General features: G+C 47.5%; 1 protein-coding gene across 3 annotated transcripts in view; it reads right to left on the reverse strand.

Annotated features, from left to right (window-relative positions):
* IBTK (inhibitor of Bruton tyrosine kinase) overlaps positions 1-18,880 on the reverse strand; it is an 876,521-nt gene that overhangs the window by 113,233 nt on the left and 744,408 nt on the right. For all 3 annotated transcript variants that reach the window (XM_078648126.1, XM_078648125.1, XM_078648127.1), the window contains one exon: positions 1,753-1,917. In XM_078648126.1, coding sequence (XP_078504252.1) covers positions 1,753-1,917 — 165 coding nt within the window. The remainder of the gene's footprint in view (positions 1-1,752; positions 1,918-18,880) is intronic.

The raw sequence follows: 18,880 nt of genomic DNA on the forward strand, positions 1-18,880 counted from the left end.
GCAGAGGAAGCAGTGTCCCGGTGTGCACCCGATCCCAAGGGCGAGGGTGTGACCGAAGCCTTTTTTGAATGTGTCGAGGAAGGGTTGGGGTCGACGGTCTTACTTACGACCTGCTGTGCTGGAGTGATGTCCTCGACTTCGGAATCATCGACCTCAGAATTGCTGTCGACGCCATGATGTTCTGGGACGTCTACGCCTTCTTGGAAGTTGTCGTCTGGAATCGGAGCTGATAAACGAGCCATTGTTCTCCTAGCTCTTCGGTCCCGGATCGTCTTTTTGGAGCAGAAGGAGGCACAAGCTGAACAGTCTCTGTCCTCGTGCTCCGGAGAGAGGCAGAGGTTACACACCTCATGTAGGTCGGTGTGGGGAAACTTCGACCCACATGGAGGACACTTTTTAAATGGAGTCCTTTCCATGAGCTGGAAGTTGAGGGCTAGGTGGCCCCGAAGGCCTTCGTCGACGACCGGAATCGAAGACTTCGCAGTTGAAGAGTAGCATCGACTGGAAACGCGTTCGAAACTATATCAGCGAAGCTGGTGAAGATTGCGCGCCAAAGGAAATCTGTTCTAACACGGAGCGCTGGAGACACATCCGAGCCCGGTGGCGGAAAAAAACAATCTGCGGATGGAGCCGATGCCCATGCGCAGTATGATCCAAAGGAGGAGTCACCTATCCTGTGACTTCCAAAGACTTTTCTACAACAAAAATAAACTGCAAACATCCGGGCCCAACACTAGGTGGCCATCTATGCACGGTGTGTAATCTGCAGCTCATATGCCTCGAACAAATCTTCATGGAGTTAAGCAGAGTTCACATGTGCTTCAGTCTTAATTACATTTGGGATCTGTAGGATACCTATGGGAACGTGGGCAAAACACATTCATCCACTTCCATGGAAAATAGATTTATCTCTAAAGCGCTGCATATTCACGGTTATGGTTAGCTACTAATAATTAGGGATTTAGTGATCTCAAGTGATTAATTATTGCTTAGAAGGCTTTTCTTCCTGTAGTGTCTCTACTACATTATTTTCCATGACCTTTTTATAATGGTTTTACAGACCTCTTATTTCAGCTTATGTTCAAAATACCGCCAATTCATGCTTGTGGTACACTGAGCTCTCTCAGAGGAGGATCTGTGGGAAATCTCTGAAGTGAATGTGTTCTTTAAATAAACACGTCATTTAAGGCAGTTCTGGTGCGGTCTTATTACATTGCGTAGCTGCTTCCATCTTCAAGGACGTTTACTATGTATGTGCAACATGCAGAAACCCTACACACAGTATTTAATATCATTTCATTAAGAAGGGATTTTAGAAGTTATCAGATTTTGTATTGAGTTCTTGAGCAAACCACTTAACATGCTAAATTGTCAGAGTAAATAATAAGTTTGGAGGGCTAAGACTGATTTAAGTGGCTTGCGTCTTTATTGTGTTCTAAAAGTATATCTCAACAAGCATTGCCAAAGCCAATTGGATTTGCCAATGCGGGGGCTATTGGCTTGACAGTAACTCCTAGTCATGTGGTGCAGCAGTCCAACTACTATGCAGCATGATCGGAAGAAAAAAACAAACGCTTCTGCAATCATCGCTGGCCGCATCATAGCATTTTTTTTCTTCCTGTCATGCTGCACAGCTTTGCAACCTAGCTAAAGAAAAGCCATAGCTCAGCGTAGGCGAGACCTATGGGCTTTACCATTGCTTGCTGAATTCGTATCACACAGGACAGTGTTGTATTTCTTTCTGATACATACCATTTTTTTGATGGTTGTAAGGAGCTGGTTGATGCTGATGGAGCAGATGTGACTGGCATGTTCTCGGGGTTGTTCACTACTACACTGCCATCCTTAGTAGAAATCGCCATCATTTTCCTCTGTTTTTGAGAAAGCTTCGAACCATGTAGAACAGTCTTGCTTGTCCTGCAAAACAACAGGAAGAAAACATTTTTAGCACTACTGTAGCAAAAGTTTTCCAGCACCCATTCCTAACGAACAAAGAGAAACAACAAGTTAATTATCGCTGTAGCATGATCTAGACTACAAACGACTTCTCAAGTCTTCATAAACTTGAGGGGATCGCTCCGAAACTGTTGGTAAATTTCCCTAAATTGGATGTAACTGTATTTAGGTTCCGGGAAAAACTGTAAAAAATCCCATTTGTTCAAGATAGGCTTAAAATCACCCACAGTAAGCAACCAGAGAGAACGACTTGGTTGATTGGCTAAATTGGCCAATAAACATTTTTTAAACCAACCTCTTTGATATACCATTCGTAGCACTACGTTTCATTCCCTATGATATTCTGTTCCTAGCGGCTCAGCCTGTGTGTGTGTACTCTGTATGGAACGTTAGTGAATGGACCTTGAGTGGAATGTTTGGGTGACTGGATTGGATGACTAGGTGGATGGGGCTGAGCAGCTAGCAGGCGGCTCCTGGTTGGCCTGCCCTACAGCACCTATACACCTGCTGATGAAGATTTATACTACTTGAGTACTTACCTGAATAAACCTACTTGGATTACATCATACCAGCGTGGACTACCTTACTACATAAATTATGGCGATGAGTTGGAGACCTCCCCACGAACTAAGGTTGGTACAAGTAGCCTGAAAAGACTTAATGATGCCTTCTACAACATGTTGGGAAAAAGCTGCAACAGGGAGAAATCAACAGGTCCATACAACAAGAATAAGACGAAACAAGCAATAGCCACAAGATTCAACACAGAAACTTGAGGAGCAGCACCACCAGTGTATTGGTGAGGAATTGTCTCCTGGCTATCCACATTTCATATCCAGCTATGGACTTAAGGGGGTGAGTCTATTTTAATTTAATTATGGTCCCTGGCCGTCCCTTGTGCTTTTGACAGTTTAACCGCGCGTCTGCCATTTGAAATTATGGCACGAGCTGTGCAGAGCAGATACGCACCTGGCGCGTGCACCTTATTAAAAAATGCTACAAGCAAGCAACTGCGCGTGCAGCCCTACCTTCTTCCCAGCAAGCCTGCTTGGATTCCTTGTGACGTCGTCCATTTGTGGATTCTTGGTGGTGTCAGATGTGAGATCGACTTCGATGCGGTGAAGTCTTCGCGACTTGCAGCTTCAGTGTGACATTTTGGTGTTCAAACGCACCATGAGCCATCCGGCGCGACATACGGAACGTGCCGCTATCTTCGGGTTGGTTGCTGCTGGCAATCAAGTTAGCATAGAAATGTTCCGAAGAGTTAGTTTTTCTGACTACCACGTAGCGGTGTGTGTCATTAAAGTTATTTGAAAATTGCAGTTTACTGCTGTGTGATGATCGGTTCTATTTCATTTGTTCTTGCTTGCCTGATGTTGGCCTATGCTGCACCGTGAAGCTTCAGGTACTCAATCTCTAATCTGCTTGACTGTTTACAAAGCGCATTATTCGACTATCAGTTTTTTTGGGGGAATAGTAAAGGACACACTCTTTAAAAGAACTTGATTGTGGGAGCATAGTTGAATGTTGTGGAAGTTTTGATAAAGATTACGTTGGACAGTGGACTTCACTTTGTTATATGCTACAGTAAATACCTTGCTGTCATTTTAATGTTTATCGTGACACTACTCGAGTGAGTGGACACTCACTAGCGAAGTAATTGTTTTGATGCTATGCTCGTCCACAGAGCCTTTTAGTTATGGTCTTTCGAACGTATGTAGAGTTTGCATTGCTTAGAATCCATGTTAGACTGATTTCATGTTTACAGCTTTCCTGTTTCATTTTCTACATTTTAGGTTCCCTTACGTAGGGGACAGTTTAGTCTTTTCGTGGGAGGGTGTCATTACAGTTCACTCCCTTACACGAGGGATGGGCATGCGTATGGGCACAAGTTTTCTTCCCATACAGCTTTTCACGTGGCCCCTCACAGGAGTAGGTTGCCATTGGGTCTTGTCCCATTACATTAGAATATGGGTCATGTTTTTGTCCTGTTGCAAGGAGTCACTTTCCTTGTGTGCGTAAGACACCTTGTGCCGCACATTTTTTTGTTGCATGGTCTTTGTCCCTGTCTGCATTTCGTTGTTTGCCTCCCCATATGGAGACCATATAGGTAATTTTTGTTGTACCTCGTTTAAGTTGGGGGCAGGATATTGGGTTTAAGTCCCTTTAGTCCTTCACATGGAGAGTACACATTAATTTACAGGTGGTCCCTTATTTAAGTTGGTTTTATGTCCCTTTGGTACACATGACTAGTCTCTTCACTCGGAGAACTTACTTTACATTTTGACGCCCATTGTTTTCATATTAGAGGAGGGGATGGGTATTCTTTATCCATCTTTCCTGCTTGTTTGTGGTTCCTTTCCCTCTCGTGATGCGGTGTTACCGTCATCCCTGGGTTTGGGCTTTTGACTCATTGTATTAGTTTCTATCCTTTTTGTGATGCAGGTGGTGTTTGCCTCGTCCTTGGGGTTTTGGACTGTTTATGTGTACTTTCATGTTTATAGTTTTATTGTTTTGCTTTTGTTATTCTTTTGTTCATTAGGGAAGAGATATTTAGTATTCTTGCATTACGTTTCATTCCCTATGTTATTCTGTTCCTAGCTGCTCAGCCTGTGTGTGTGTGTACTCTGTATGGAATGTTGGTGAATCTACCTTGAGTGTAATGTTTGGGTGACTGGATTGGATGACAGTTGGTGGATGGGGCTGAGCAGTTAGCAGGCTGCTCCTGGTGGGGCTGCCCTACAGCACCTATACACCTGTTGATGAAGATGTATACTACTTGTGTACTTACCTGAATAAACCTACTTGGATTACATCATTCCAGCGTGGACGACCTTACTACACCATTTTCAATAAGCGATCTTGGATAAGACCATGGAAAACTACAGCAAGCTGCAAAAACTCCAAAGGCTGTTAAAAAGCAGTAATCAAATGCCTTAGTTTTACAATACTTTGTGTTCAATATGCATATTCAGCTCCCGTGTTCTGCCTCGTAATGGGTCCTCTAGATAGAAAAGAAGCTTTATGACTTTACACCAGATCCAAGCACATACTGCCATGCAAAACATGATAAAAAGAAAAGATCACCTATATTTTTGCGCACCCTCTTCAAACAGGACTATCTATGTAGGCTGGTGCCCCAGTACAGGGCGGGGGCTCCATGTCAGCATATCAGGAGGGACTTGCTCTGATAAAGTATAATATGTGACAATTCAGGAATATCCAATAGCAATGCAAAATAATCTGCCCCCCCCCCCCCCCCCCTGTGAAGTCCGTAATATTATCTCTACCTACAAAATGGACAGAGACATTATTGCTCCACGTCAGACAGACCTCACAGTGAGCTGGAGTCTTCTGCGCATTTGTTTAGTTCATACTGTCAAGCTCACAGTTGCTTTCTGTTCCTGACTCTTCTGATTTCTTCAGGACAACTGCACACTTGCACTATTTCTGTTTTCTTCTTTACTCGTCGTTGTTTCATTCCGATCTCTATATAAATAATGCCTTGCAATATCAATTGTTATTCAGAATAGTCCTGGTACCTTTGTTCAGAGCAGGCTTTCATTGAGGATTCAAAGGTTTTAGTGTAGGGTAGTGTTGTTTTGCAGGAATTGCTCAGTTTAGGCTCCTCACCATGGAGAGGGCTTCAACCTCGTCCTCCTTCTCACTTTCCACAGTCTCATGGATACTTATTGCCTCACTCTTTTCAAGGCACCAGGGTAGTGTCATGTTGAGATACCTTTACCTATGGTATTTTTACAGAGTGTCATTTCGGTTTCGAGGCATTTCCCTAAGTATCACACACAGGATATACCAACGTTTCACCACAGTCAGCCCATTGCTTTGGCTCACCTGCACAGCCTGTTCTACAAGATGTGACAGTGGATAAGTAGATAGGGTGTGTTTGCAAAGCATACTGACTTTCTGGAAGTTCTGGGACATTGGCCCAAGCGTAATACAGTATCAGAATAGGAGCTAAAAGGACTTTGGGGAATGTTTTCACACCACCCCATATTGCAATGAGTAAACGAGCAAATCTGACACTCACAGAAATGTATTTTAGAATTTGCCTCCCGCCACAAACATCTTTTCCTTATTTAAAATGGGGAGACAATGGATTTTCCAGCTGAACTTTCAAAGTATCTTGTGTATGTCATAGATTGTAGATTGTAGATTCCTCGAGACGAATGGATCCCTCGACCCCTCACAGTCTGGCTTCCGAGCCAACCACAGCACCGAGACCGCCCTCATCGCTGCCACCGATGACATCCGAACCCTGATGGACAACGGAGAAACAGCGGCCCTCATCCTCCTGGACCTCTCCGCGGCATTCGACACTGTCTGCCACCGCACCCTAGTGCAGCGCCTCGGCAACATCGGAATCCAGGAGAAGGCACTGGAATGGATCACCTCCTTCCTCGACGGAAGAACACAGAGAGTCCGCCTACCACCGTACAAGTCAGAGGCCACCGAAGTCATCTGCGGCGTCCCTCAAGGATCCTCGTTGAGTCCCACCCTCTTCAACGTCTACATGAGCCCCCTCGCGGCCATCGCACGCCAACACAACCTCAACATAATCTCCTACGCCGACGACACCCAGCTGATCCTCTCCCTGACCAACGACCCCGCCGCCGCCAGAGCCAACCTGCACGAAGGGCTGAGAGATGTAGCCGAGTGGATGACGACCAGCCGCCTGAAACTGAACTCGGACAAGACGGAGGTCCTCATCCTGGGCTCCTCGCCCTCCGCCTAGGACGACTCCTGGTGGCCCCCCGCCCTGGGCAACGCACCCAAACCGACGGACCACGCACGCAACCTGGGCTTCATCCTGGACTCCTCCCTCTCCATGACCAGACAAGTCAACGCCGTCTCCTCGTCATGCTTCAACATCCTACGCATGCTACGGAAGATCTTCTGGTGGATCCCCACCGAGACCAGGAAGACTGTCACCCAGGCCCTCGTCACCAGCCGACTGGACTACGGCAACGCCCTCTACGCCGGAACCACCGCCAAGCTCCAGAAGAGACTCCAGCGGATCCAGAACGCCTCAGCCAGACTCATCCTCGACATCCCACGAAACAGCCACATCTCCGGACATCTGAAAGACCTGCACTGGCTCCCCGTCAACAAAAGAATCACCTTCCGTCTCCTCACCCACGCACACAAAGCCCTACACGACCAAGGCCCGAGCTACCTCAACAACTGAATCAACTTCTACGCTCCCAAGCGCCACCTCAGATCAACCAGCCACGCCCTCGCCGCCGTCCCCCGCATCCGAAGAGCGACAACAGGAGGAAGGTCCTTCTCCTACCTGGCCGCCAAGACCTGGAACTCCCTCCCGACCGACCTGCGCCTGACCCAAGACCCAAGACCACCTTTCCTTCAGGAAGAAGCTCAAGACCTGGCTGTTCGAGCAGTAGCGGCACCCCCCCCCCCCCCGCCCCCCTAGCGCCTTGAGACCCTACGGGTGAGTAGTGCGCTCTATAAATGTCTTGATTGATTGATTGTATTGGCATTTCTCAAGGGAAGCTTTTGAAATCGTTTTCTGATGCAGCAAAGATGAATGTAATTGCCTGTGTGAAACATATCTAATCTCCTACAGGGCTGCTCTCAGAGCTGTATGTATCCTGCAGCCAATCCACTGATAAAAGTGACATTTTATCCCCCAGTTTACAGGGCTGTGCCCTGTGTCTAATGTGGACAGTCCAGCCCCGGTAATTACCGTTTCTCTCAGTGTAGCGTCTATAGTTTCTTCAACAATTGGGAAGGAAAGTTGATGGCAAAATAAATATAACACCATACCAAGGAGTTTGGCAGATATGCACATTGAAAAGAAAAAACTTGCAGCTGTAGATTGTTCTGTAGTTTAGAATCATTATTGGTGGGTGCATCTTCCAACGTGGGATGGAGTACACTTACCATTCGTAATGATTTTTCTCTTTCACAGGCTACCAATATTAATCTTTGATCTAGTTGGACAGAGTTCGTATAATTCTCTTTGCTAAAGGAGAAAACAGAAGTGCTGCAACTAAATATAAACTACTACGGAAATGGGAGTCCTTCCTTAGTGTCGTTAACTTGTAGAGGCGGACACTTTCAAACACGACAGAGAGACAACCTTTTTTGAAAACTAGGAGAGACAACACAAAACACACCGGGGAAAAAGGAACGCGCATGACTGAGGTTTTCACCCGTGATTTATAAATACTTTAAGAAGCGCTTGGAGCGCGAGCCTAACGCTGAAGTCGTGAGGTTTACCGATATTGCAGTGTTACCCTGACTTGGATTTCCAAGCGAGCAGAGAGGGTTTACACACATATAAGAGCCAATTGAATAGTTGTAAAGGGTTGCCGAATCGAATACACGATGGATTGTAAATAGCCCTAGTCCTGAAGAGGCCAGAATTGATTGGCTGAAACGCGTCGACCATAAAGAGACGGCAGATACATATAAATAATTTTGATTAATTTGAATAGTGTGATGAGGGATCTTTAAGACATTGGGTTTAAATCATTTCGACCTAATTGTTTTCCTCATATGAGTCTGCGTGATCTCAATAGGAATGTCTGTTTTAGGTTTTGTTGAGACATCCTAACTCAAAACGAAGGGCTTCTATTTTGTTGTATATATGTAAAAAGTATTTGTATATACAAATGTGTTTGAAATTATAATTGAGAGATATATAAACTTTTTTATTTGATAAAAAGAAAAAAATAAAAATCATTTGATAATAACCTCTAACGTGTGTGTGGGTCAAGATGAGATAGGAGACTATATATATAAAAAAGAGATATATATACTTAGTTTGGTCACAGTGATACAAACACTAATATAGGGAGTATTTTACTTTTATTCCTTATCATTTCAAATTAGTATACATACCGTGTGCACCAAGGTACCATTTTTGTATTTAAGTCTATATTACCCAGGTACCGTTTGGTTTAATGGGTTTCCCCTGTCATACATTGAGCAACTAAATATGGAGTAGACTTTGCCAGCCTGTAGGATATCGAGGAATGGGATATGTAAGGAATTTCACCTTCTCAAGCGTAGAATTTCCTGTCACAGACCATTATAAAAAAAAAACTCAATAAATAAGTTGCTTACCTTCGGGGTTTCTATTATAGCAGATTGTGAGGATATATTCATACATGGGGGAAGCACACCACCTTTACCTTGGGGACATGTCAGTCAAAGAGGGCTGGGACGGGACTGTTTTCTTATGAGGCTTACACTGGACCATTTCTCCAGGGTTGAAAGCCTAGCCGTAGGTGCCTTTGAGCATCGACATGTTTGAGAAAAGAGCCTTGCATATTGGCAAACGGAAAACAGTTGTACTGAATCTTTCTCATTACATACCGTGAAGCTCATGGTGGACATACTTTTTGACAGGATTCGGCAGGAAGGAGGCAAGGCAGAACAGAGCCACAAGCAACAGATGAGCAAAGTGCGGGTGGGACCGAGAGATGCCACAGCTCAAAAGAAAGAGAAAAGGTAGGGGTCAGTCAAATTGAGGGGGCAGGGTTTGGTAAAAATAAGGGGAAGAGAACCACATTCCCTGGAGAAAGAAAATCAACAATAAAAAGCCACCCTAATCATTTGTCAAAGTGCTACTCTACCATGATTTCCAATACCAACAAAACAGGAGGTGCTTAACCACACCCTCGTCCCAAGTACCACTGTATAAGACCCACTCAAATCGAGAAACCTAGGGATTTCAAAGTTTTGCTAGCAGACTGACAGTTGCGCCTTATTTTCGGGCAAGGAAAGAGGAGGAACCTGCTAGCACTACAGATTATTTCAATAGGTACACCCTAAAGGCAATATATTTGATTAGAAAAAAGTGGGAACATATTTGGGAAAACTAATTTATCCCAAGAAAGTTTTTATCCCCCTGAAAGTTTCATATTTGAAGTACTGACATTAAGAATTTAGAAAACTTGGTTTTGCTTAAGGAAAAGAGTAAACTTCATTGAAAATGTGGGGTAAGTCCAAAATAAAGTTGGCTAAAGAAAAGAAATAATAAAAAACAACAATCAAGAAAGAAGTAACTATGGGTGGTCTCTGAACAGGACGAGATAGAAAAGAGACGGACAGCAAGGTGGCGAACAGAACGCAGGGGCAGTCCCACAGAAAAGACTAAACATCGTCAGAAAAAGGGGTAGACAACACATCCGTCATTGCCTTTCGCAGAATGAACATGTAGTGCTTAATTTGTGTTGGTGAGTATTTGGGGGTGGGCGCACCAGCACTAATTTTTTAGGACCGGAATGCTTTTTCATCATCAGGCATTGACCCGAAGCAAGAGAGAGAAATGCAGCAAACAGTTAAAGGAGGAGGAAATGAAGGAAGGAAAATGCTACTTATCCAGTATGCATCTGTTCTTGGCATAAAGAGCTGTAGAGTCATACGCTGTGCATTGATCGCCATCTAGTGTTGGGTCAGGATGTTTGCACTTGGTTTTTCTTCGAAGAAGTCTTTCCAGTCACAAGGTAGGTGACTCCTCCTTTCGATAATAGTGCGCATGGCATCAACTCCATTGTTAGATTGTTTTCCCGCAGAGGGTGATAATGGAGTTAGTAAGAGTAGTAAAAGGAGATGTCCATGAATGCATGTATCTAAGTAAGATGTCACTGCAACAGGTATAGGTACCCAGGGAGGCGTGTGGGCGCATATGACTCTACAGCTCTCTATGCCAAGAATAGATGCATACTGGGTAAGTAGCATATTCCGTTCGAGGCATATGCGCTATAGATCATACGCTCTGCATACACTATGTAGCAGTTATCTCCCAAAGCAGGGGCTAATCTGTATCTGTTGCAGTGGTCTGAAAAATGTACGTAAAACTGCCTGGCCCACTCTAGTTTGTTGTCTTGCTAACACATCTACACAATAGTGCTTTGTGAATGTGTGAGGTGTAGACCATGTTGCAGCTTTGCATGTGTCATCTATGCGTATGTTTCCTAAGAATGCCATAGAAGCCCCTAGTTTGCGTTTAGCGTGTGCTCCAGGGGGACCTGTTAAACTTCGTTTTGGTTTTACATAGCATATTTGAATGCACCTGACTATCCACCTTGCAAAACCTGATTTTGATATAGGATTGCTTTGTGTGGTGGAGCAAAAGTGACAAAAAGTTTATTTGTGTTACAGACAGGTTTTGCCCTTTCTAAGTAATAAAGCAATGCTCTCTTCACATACAATGCGTGTAGGGCACGTTCTGCCACTGAATCTGGTTGAGGGAAGAACAAAAGTAACTCAACAGATTGATTGATATGAAAAGCAGAAATGACTTTAGGTAGGAATATAGGATTAGCCCTAAGAACCACTTTATTTTGGTGCATTTGTAAAGAGGGTTCTTCTATAGTTAGTGCCTGAAGCTCACCCACTCTTCTGAGTGATGTGATAGCAACAAGGAAAGCAACTTTCCATGTGAGAAATTGCAGTTCACATTTGTGCAATGGCTCAAAGGGTGGACCCATTAGTCTGGTGAGAACAATGTTGAGATTCCACAATGGAGCAGGTGGACGTCGGGGGGGAATAAATCTTTTCAGTCCCTCCATAAACGCTTTGATAACAGGCCCTCTAAAAAGAGATAGATATGGTCTATCCTGGAGGTATGCAGCTATTGCAGCAAAATGTAAAGGTATGGATGTGGGCGCTAAATTGGAACGTTGTAGATGTAACAGATAACAAATAATGTTTTGTGCAGAAGCATAATGTGGGTTAATGTGGTTGTTATTACAGTATATCCCAAACCGCTTCCACTTTGCTGCATAACAGGCTCTTGTGGTACGATGTCTAGCCTCTTTGATTATATTCATGCAGTCTGGCAGTAGATTAAGATAGCCAAACTCTAAGACTTCAGGAGCAAGATTGCCAGAGTGAGTTGACTGGGATCTGGATGTCTTATGTCTCCATGGCTCTGTGTGAGGAGATTGGGTGCAAGAAGTAGATTCTGGCGAGGAACTACTGAGAGTTCCAATAGGGTTATGAACCAAGGTTGACGTGCCCACGTGGGAGCAACTAGGATTAGTGTCAGGGTCGCTTGGTTGAGTTTCCGAACCACTAATGGAATAAGTGGGAGAGGCGGAAAAGCGTAAGCAAATATCCCTGACCAATTCATCCACAGTGCATTGCCTTAGGACAATGGGTGTGGATACCTGGACGCGAAGCTTGGGCATTTTGCGTTTTGGTATGTGGCGAACAGGTCTATATGAGGGACTCCCCAAAAATGAAAGTATGGAAGGAGGACCTAAGGGATGAGTTCCCATTTCTGTATTTGCGGTCTCTGTCTGATCTGGAGATCTGCAATCTGGTGCTGACTCTTGGGAGGTGTTCCGCTAGGAGATACATTTTGTGGTGAATAGCCCACCTCCAGATTTCTTTGGCTAAGTGGGACAGTTGGAGAGAGTGTGTTCCCCCCCCCCCCCCCGTTTTGTATGTAATACATGGCTGTCATGTCTGTACAAATTAGGACAGCTTTGCCCTTTGCCCTCTAGGTGAGTTTGAAACGCTTTGAGTCCTAGGAATATTGCAAGCAGCTTTAGGTGATTGATGTGGAGCAACTTCTATTGAGGGCTCCACAAGCCTTGCACTGTGGAAGATGAGATCCCCAGCCAGTGAAAGGCTGGCCTGCTGTCAGTACTATCTGTGGAACTGGGTCTATGAATGACCGTGCCTTTGATACATTTTGTGTGTTCCACCACTGCAGAGAGCACTCAATCAATCAATCAATCATTTGAAAAGCGCACTACATACCCGTGGGGGTCACAAGGCGCGGGGGGGCTACTGATCGAACAGCCAGGTCTTGAGTATCCTCTTGAAGGTCAGCAGGTCTTGGATCTGTCGTAGGCTCAGTGGGAGGGTGTTCCATTTTGGCGGCGAGGTGGGAGAAGGATCTCCCACCAGTGGTTGTTCTTCGGATGTGTGGGACGGTGGCGAGTGAGAGGTCGGCGGAGCGTAGCTGGCGGTTGAGGATGTAGAAGGAGAGCCGTCTGTTGAGGTAGGCTGGGCTGGTCTTGTGGAGTGCCTTGTGTGCGTGGGTGAGGATTTTGAAGGATATCCTCTTGTTGACAGGAAGCTAGTGCAGGTTTCTCCGGTGGGGGGTGATGTGGCTGTGGCGTGGTACGTCGAGGATCAGTTGTGCCAAGGCCTTTTGGATGCGTTGTAGTCGTTTGAAGAGCTTAGTCGGGGCTCCCTCGTAGAGGGCGTTTCCGTAGTCGAGTCTGCTGCTGACGAGGGCCTGGGTGACTGTCTTTCTTGTATCTGTCGGGATCCATCTGTAGATCTTGCGGAGGGTGTTGAAGCAGGAGGAGGAGACGGCGTTGACTTGCTTGGTCATTGAGAGCGTTGAGTCGCGGTTGATTCCCAGGTTGCGTGCGTGGTCGGTGGGTGTAGGGGCTGCCCCCAGTGCAGTTGGCCACCAGGAGTCGTCCCAGGCTGAAGGGTTGGAGCTGAGGATGAGGACCTCCGCTTTGTCCGAGTTCAGCTTCAGACGGCTGGTCTTCATCCAGTCAGTGACGGCCTTCATTCCTTCATGGAGGTTAGCTTTGGCGGTGATGGGGTCCTTGGTGAAGGAGAGGATCAGCTGAGTGTCGTCGGCGTAGGAGATTATGTTGAGTATGTGCTGTCGGGCTACGTGTGCGAGCGGGGCCATGTAAATGTTGAACAGCGTCGGGCCTGGGGTACGCTGCAGATGATCTCGGAGGCTTTGAAACGGAATGGGCAGAGGCGGACGCTCTGGGTTCTGCCGGAGAGGAAGGAGGTGGTCCAATCCAGAGCCTTGTCTCAGATCCCTGCGGCGTGGAGGCGTGCACGTAGTGTGCGGTGGCAGACGGTGTCGAAGGCAGCAGAGAGGTCTAGGAGGATGAGTGCTGTGGTCTTGCGTTATCCAGCAGGGTCCTGATGTCATCGGTGGCCACGATGAGGGCAGTCTCGGTGCTGTGGTTGCTGTGGAACCCTGACTGGGAAGGGTCCAGGATTCTGTTTTCTTCGAGGTATCGGGTTAGCTGTCTGTTGATGGTTTTCTCAATGACCTTGGCCGGGAAGGGGAGCGGAGAGATGGGCCAGAAGTTCTTGAGGTCTCTTGGGTCTGTCTTAGGTTTTTTGAGTAGGGCGATGATATCTGCGTGTTTCCAGATCTCTGGGAAGGTCGTGGTCTCGAGGGAGAGATCGATGACGTTGCGCAGGTGGGGTGCTAAGGAGCTGCTTGCTCTGTTGAAGACGTGGTGCGGGAATGGGTCTGACAGAGAGCCGGAGTGGATTGTGCACATGGTCTGGATGGTGTAATCGATGCTCACGCTGGCCCAGGCTAGCAGGGGGCCGTGGTCGATGGTGTGGGGAGGGTCTGTTGTGTTGCTGTCTGTTGGGGCTGTCTGGGTGTTGAAGCTGTCGTGGATGTCTGCTATCTTGCGGTGGAATAAGGTGGCGAGGGAGTCGCACAGGGCTTTCGACGGCGGGATGTTGTTGGTGTTGGTGCTGGGGTTGGACAGTTCCTTCACGATGTTGAAGAGCTCCTTGCTATTGTGTGCGTTGTTGTCGAGGCGGTCTTTGAAGGAAGTCCTCTTGGCCGCCCTGATGAGGTGGTGGTGGTTGTGGATGGCGTCCTTGTGTGCTGCGTGGCTGTCTGGAGTTTGTTCACTGTGCCATTTCGTCTCTAGTTTCCGGCAGGCTTGCTTGGAGGCAAGGAGTTCTGGGGTGAACCAGCTGGCCCTCTTGCTGGTGTCTCTGTCGGTGGGGGTTCTTCAGCGGGGCGAGGGAGTTGGCGCAGCCCTCGATCCAGCGTCTGAGGCTGTGGGTAGCGTCATCGGTGTTGGAGGGTTTGGTGGGTGGTCTGAGAGCGAGGTTTGCGTGTAGTTGGTCTTCGGTAATTTTGCTCCAGCAGTGGCGGGGGATCTGTTAGGTGCAGTGGTGTGTGGTGGGCTTCTGGAAGGCGAAGTGGATGCAGCAGTGGTCGGTCCAGAGGAGTTCAGTGGTGTGGCTGACGGAGACGTGCGGGCTGACGGAGAAGACGGGGTCGAGCGTGTGGCCGGCGGAGTAGGTGGGCGTTGTGACGAGTTGCTTCAGTCTGAGGTTGGTGAGGTTATCGATCAGGGTTGTGGAGTTGTTGTCGTCATTGTTCTCAAGGTGAAAGTTCAGGTCTCCGAGGAGGATGTAGTCGGTGGAGGTCAGGGCGTGAGTGCTGATCAAGTTGGCGATGGAGTCGCTGAACTGGGGGCGGGGTCCCGGGGGTCGGTAGAAGAGTGTGCCTCTGAGGGTGGAGTTAGGGTCTGTGTGGATTTGGAAATGCATGTGTTCGGCGGTGCTAGTCGAGACCCTGATGCTGTTCTTGTGGACGATGGCGATTCCTCCTCCGACTCCGTTGGTGCGGTTCTGAGGGTGATCTTGTAGCCATCTGGGAAGGCTATGGCGATGTCGGGTGCGGTGGTGTCGTTAAAACCAGGTGTCTGTCAGGAAGGCGACGTCCGGGGATGTTGTGTCGAGCAGGTCCCAGACCTCGACGGCATGCTTCCGTGCAGAGCGGGTGTTCAGTAGTATGCATCGGAGGTGGTTGGGGTCTTTCTTGGCCGGTGGTTCGTCGGCTCTGAGGCTGGTGTAGCTGCAGTTCTGGCAGTTGAAGGGGCCGTGTGTGCGTTTTGGGGCGGCCTTGAAGCAGGTGTGGCTCCGTCCGGAGTTGAGAGCATGCAGAGTGCTGGTGTCGTAGTGGCAGCGGTCGTCGTGGTGTGTGCCGGGGCCAGGGGTTCCGGCGCTGGGCACGGTCCAGGAGCAGGCGGGCTTGCCATTGGAGCGGGGAGGTGGGAGGGAGGAGCAGCTGGGAGGGGGGCAGCGAATGGGCAGTGAGCCGTCAGGGGGGGCGGGGACGCAGTGGCGAGGGACAACGAAGGTAACAAAATGAACAAGCATTTGCAATGCAATAGGTCTCGCATTAGGAAAGTTTGAGCTATTGGTATTGTAAATGACTATTTTTTTATTTATGTGCTGGTTTTGAAAATAGCAAAATTAATAGCTTTGTCATTTACAATGCCAATAGTTTTAACTTTCGCAAATGTGACACCTATAGCATTTGTAACGCAATATGTGTTGTATTTACATGACTTGGATTTATTGATATTACAAATAAAAATGGCTGGTAATTTTTTTAATAATTACTACTTAAAAAAAGTTATTGTAATTTATTATAATGGCAATAGCTTAAACGTTTGTAAATAACTTTTGTGAATATTATGTTCATTGTATTTTATTATGACGAAAATCCAAGAACAGAAGTGAAATATTAACATCTTTTTGTGACATTGGTAATAAAGCCTGAACCACCAAATTCATATCCTACTTACTGTTGTAAAAAACGTGCTTTCAACTAGTTGTGCAGTTTCAAAGCGCTGTGAGTGCTTCTAAGTATTATTTATAGCCATGTTTATGTAGGGAATCCTGGCTCCGCTGCTTGGACATGTTACTTTCCTTATCTGCCTGGAATGGGAGCGCCTGAAGTTTCTAGACTCCTCAGAGAGCTGGGAGGAGGAGGAATGATGCCCTGATGTCAGTCGAGAATGTTTTGCATTCCTCTTTTATGGTGTACCGATTTGGGGGCCCACAAGGACCTTGTTTTCCTTAAGCCCCGGGTGGGCCAGGTCCCGTGGACAATGTTGATAAATACGCTGCCATATAAAGAGTATGTTTGGTGCCTGAACGTTGCATGCCACGAGGGAAACCACCCGATCCACTGTTCTCCCACACAGGCTTACACATCCCACACGCAGACACAAACTCACGCACCACCCAACACGAGTATATACACAGCTGCCCACAGTGCACACACGTCCCAGACATGAAACAATTGTGGGTTTTTTCTGTAGTATCCACAACTAATAGCAGCCGTGCATCTAGCCTACATTGCGACTGCAACCCAGGGGATTGCAAACCAATTCCAAAATTCGAAATAAACCAACGGACAAGTGACGGATGACACATAATATATATATTGCCTCCAGCCGTGTCTCCCAGAAAATGAAAGAAGCGGAACCAGATTAATGGCGTTAAAAATAAATAAACCAATAACCACGAAATTAAGTTTCAGTTTTCACATTCTCCATTCCAACGACGTGAACTGTAAACCAAGAACCGCTCTGTGCTTTTCAAAAAGCAGCACACGGTAACACGAACAGGTGTGATCTTGAAATAAAGGAATCATGCTTTAAGTTACATTTGAATTTGTCTTCCCAAGTCAGACTGCGCTGCGACTGACTTGACCCACTAGTGATCGATGTGTGCACACTCACGCCCTTGCGCACGGAAAACGCTTGTGCTGCTCATTGTGTTTAATGTCTGGGAGATGTGGATTGCTCGTCTGCTGTAAAACGTCCCCCGTTTCCTGCTCAAACACTGTTTTAATTCAAATCCAGTTATCGCATTTTTCCTAAAAATCACAGCTGGCGCTCACAGCGTGCAGATGTCACGCACCACCCCACCGAACACAAGTATCAGCCCCATTGTGTGCGCACGACGGGATACACAGGATATATGCACCTCCTCCGTCACACCAGATGGTGCCAGCGCCTCATGTACACTCGTGTGCGCCTACCGCACATGGGTAATGGGATGGCATCTCTTAAAGAAAAGTCAGCTACCATTTAGTGTCCCCGATCATCAACACTTTCAAGATGTAGCGCCTACATTAAAACAAGCATTAAACAAGGTGTGTGTGGCAGAAAATGCCCCCGGAATCCCGCCGCGGCCGCCCCGGAAGTCAGGCAAGGTCACCTGTGACAGGGGCGGGCCGCGTCCGGACCGGAAGAGGAGGCAGGCGGAGCGGTGGAGAGCCCCGGGGCCACCAGCAGGAGGCTGCGCAAGTGTTGCGGGGCTCCCTTGACCAAGAGAGAGCCCTGGGAAAGGAGCTGGAAAGAGCCGCAGCGTGAACTCTGCGGAGGGGGCTCGAGGCACATGCCCGGTGCCTGCCCCTGCCGCGTGCTGAGAGCGGAGTCCCCCGAGATTGGCCCGGTAAGTTCAAAAGGGCTGGGGGGGGGGCTTCGTAGGTGCTGTTGCCCTGGCCGACCATGGCCCGGGAGGATCACGATGAGGCGTGCATTGCAAGGGAATTGTGGCCTGTTCAATGGAGCGCGCGTTCTCGTTTCTAATTGAGCGCGTTAACCGAAAGCGTAAGCGCGCCCACACAGCAAGCAGCCAGCAGCAGAAGCGCGCTCACAAGGACAAATCTGAAGCGCGTAACTGACTCGTGTCTCACATTCCCAGAAGTCAGCAACATTAGTTGTCGAGCTTGGACGCATGCTTCACATGCTTTTCCAGCTCGACCTAAAAAGGGGCACAAAATCGAGAGGAAAACAAAACGAGTGGCACAGAAGGCAAAAGGGCACAAAAAACGAGTGGAACAGAAGGCAAAAGGGGCACAGAAAGATGGAAAAACGAGTGGCACAGAGGGCAGAAGGGCACAAAAAACGAGTGGAACAGAAGGCAAAAGGGACACAAAAACAAGGGAAAAATGAGTGGTGCAGAAGGGCACAAAAAACGAGTGGAACAGGAGGCAAAAGGGGCACAAAAACGAGGGAAAAACAAGTGGCACAGAAGGCAGACGGGCACAAAAAACGAGTGGAACAGAAGGCAAAAGGGGCACAAAAACGAGGGAAACATGAGTGGCACAGAAGGCAAAAGGGCACAGAAATACCGGAAAAACGAGTGGCACAGAGGCAAAATACAGAACACAGAAATACAAGGGCAGCTAAGAACAGAAGGCAGAACGGGCAGAGAGGCACGGGGGCAGCAAGGGGAACAGAAGGGAAATACGGGCAGACACACGGGGGTAGCGAGGGGACCAGAAGGGAAAACTGGGCAGAGACACAGGGGCAGCGAGGGGAACAGAAGGGAAAACTGTGCAGACACACTGGGGCAGCGAGGGGTACAGAAGAAAAGACCG

This window comes from Lissotriton helveticus, chromosome 6 (assembly GCF_964261635.1).
Source record: "Lissotriton helveticus chromosome 6, aLisHel1.1, whole genome shotgun sequence".
Classification (NCBI taxonomy): domain Eukaryota; kingdom Metazoa; phylum Chordata; class Amphibia; order Caudata; family Salamandridae; genus Lissotriton; species Lissotriton helveticus.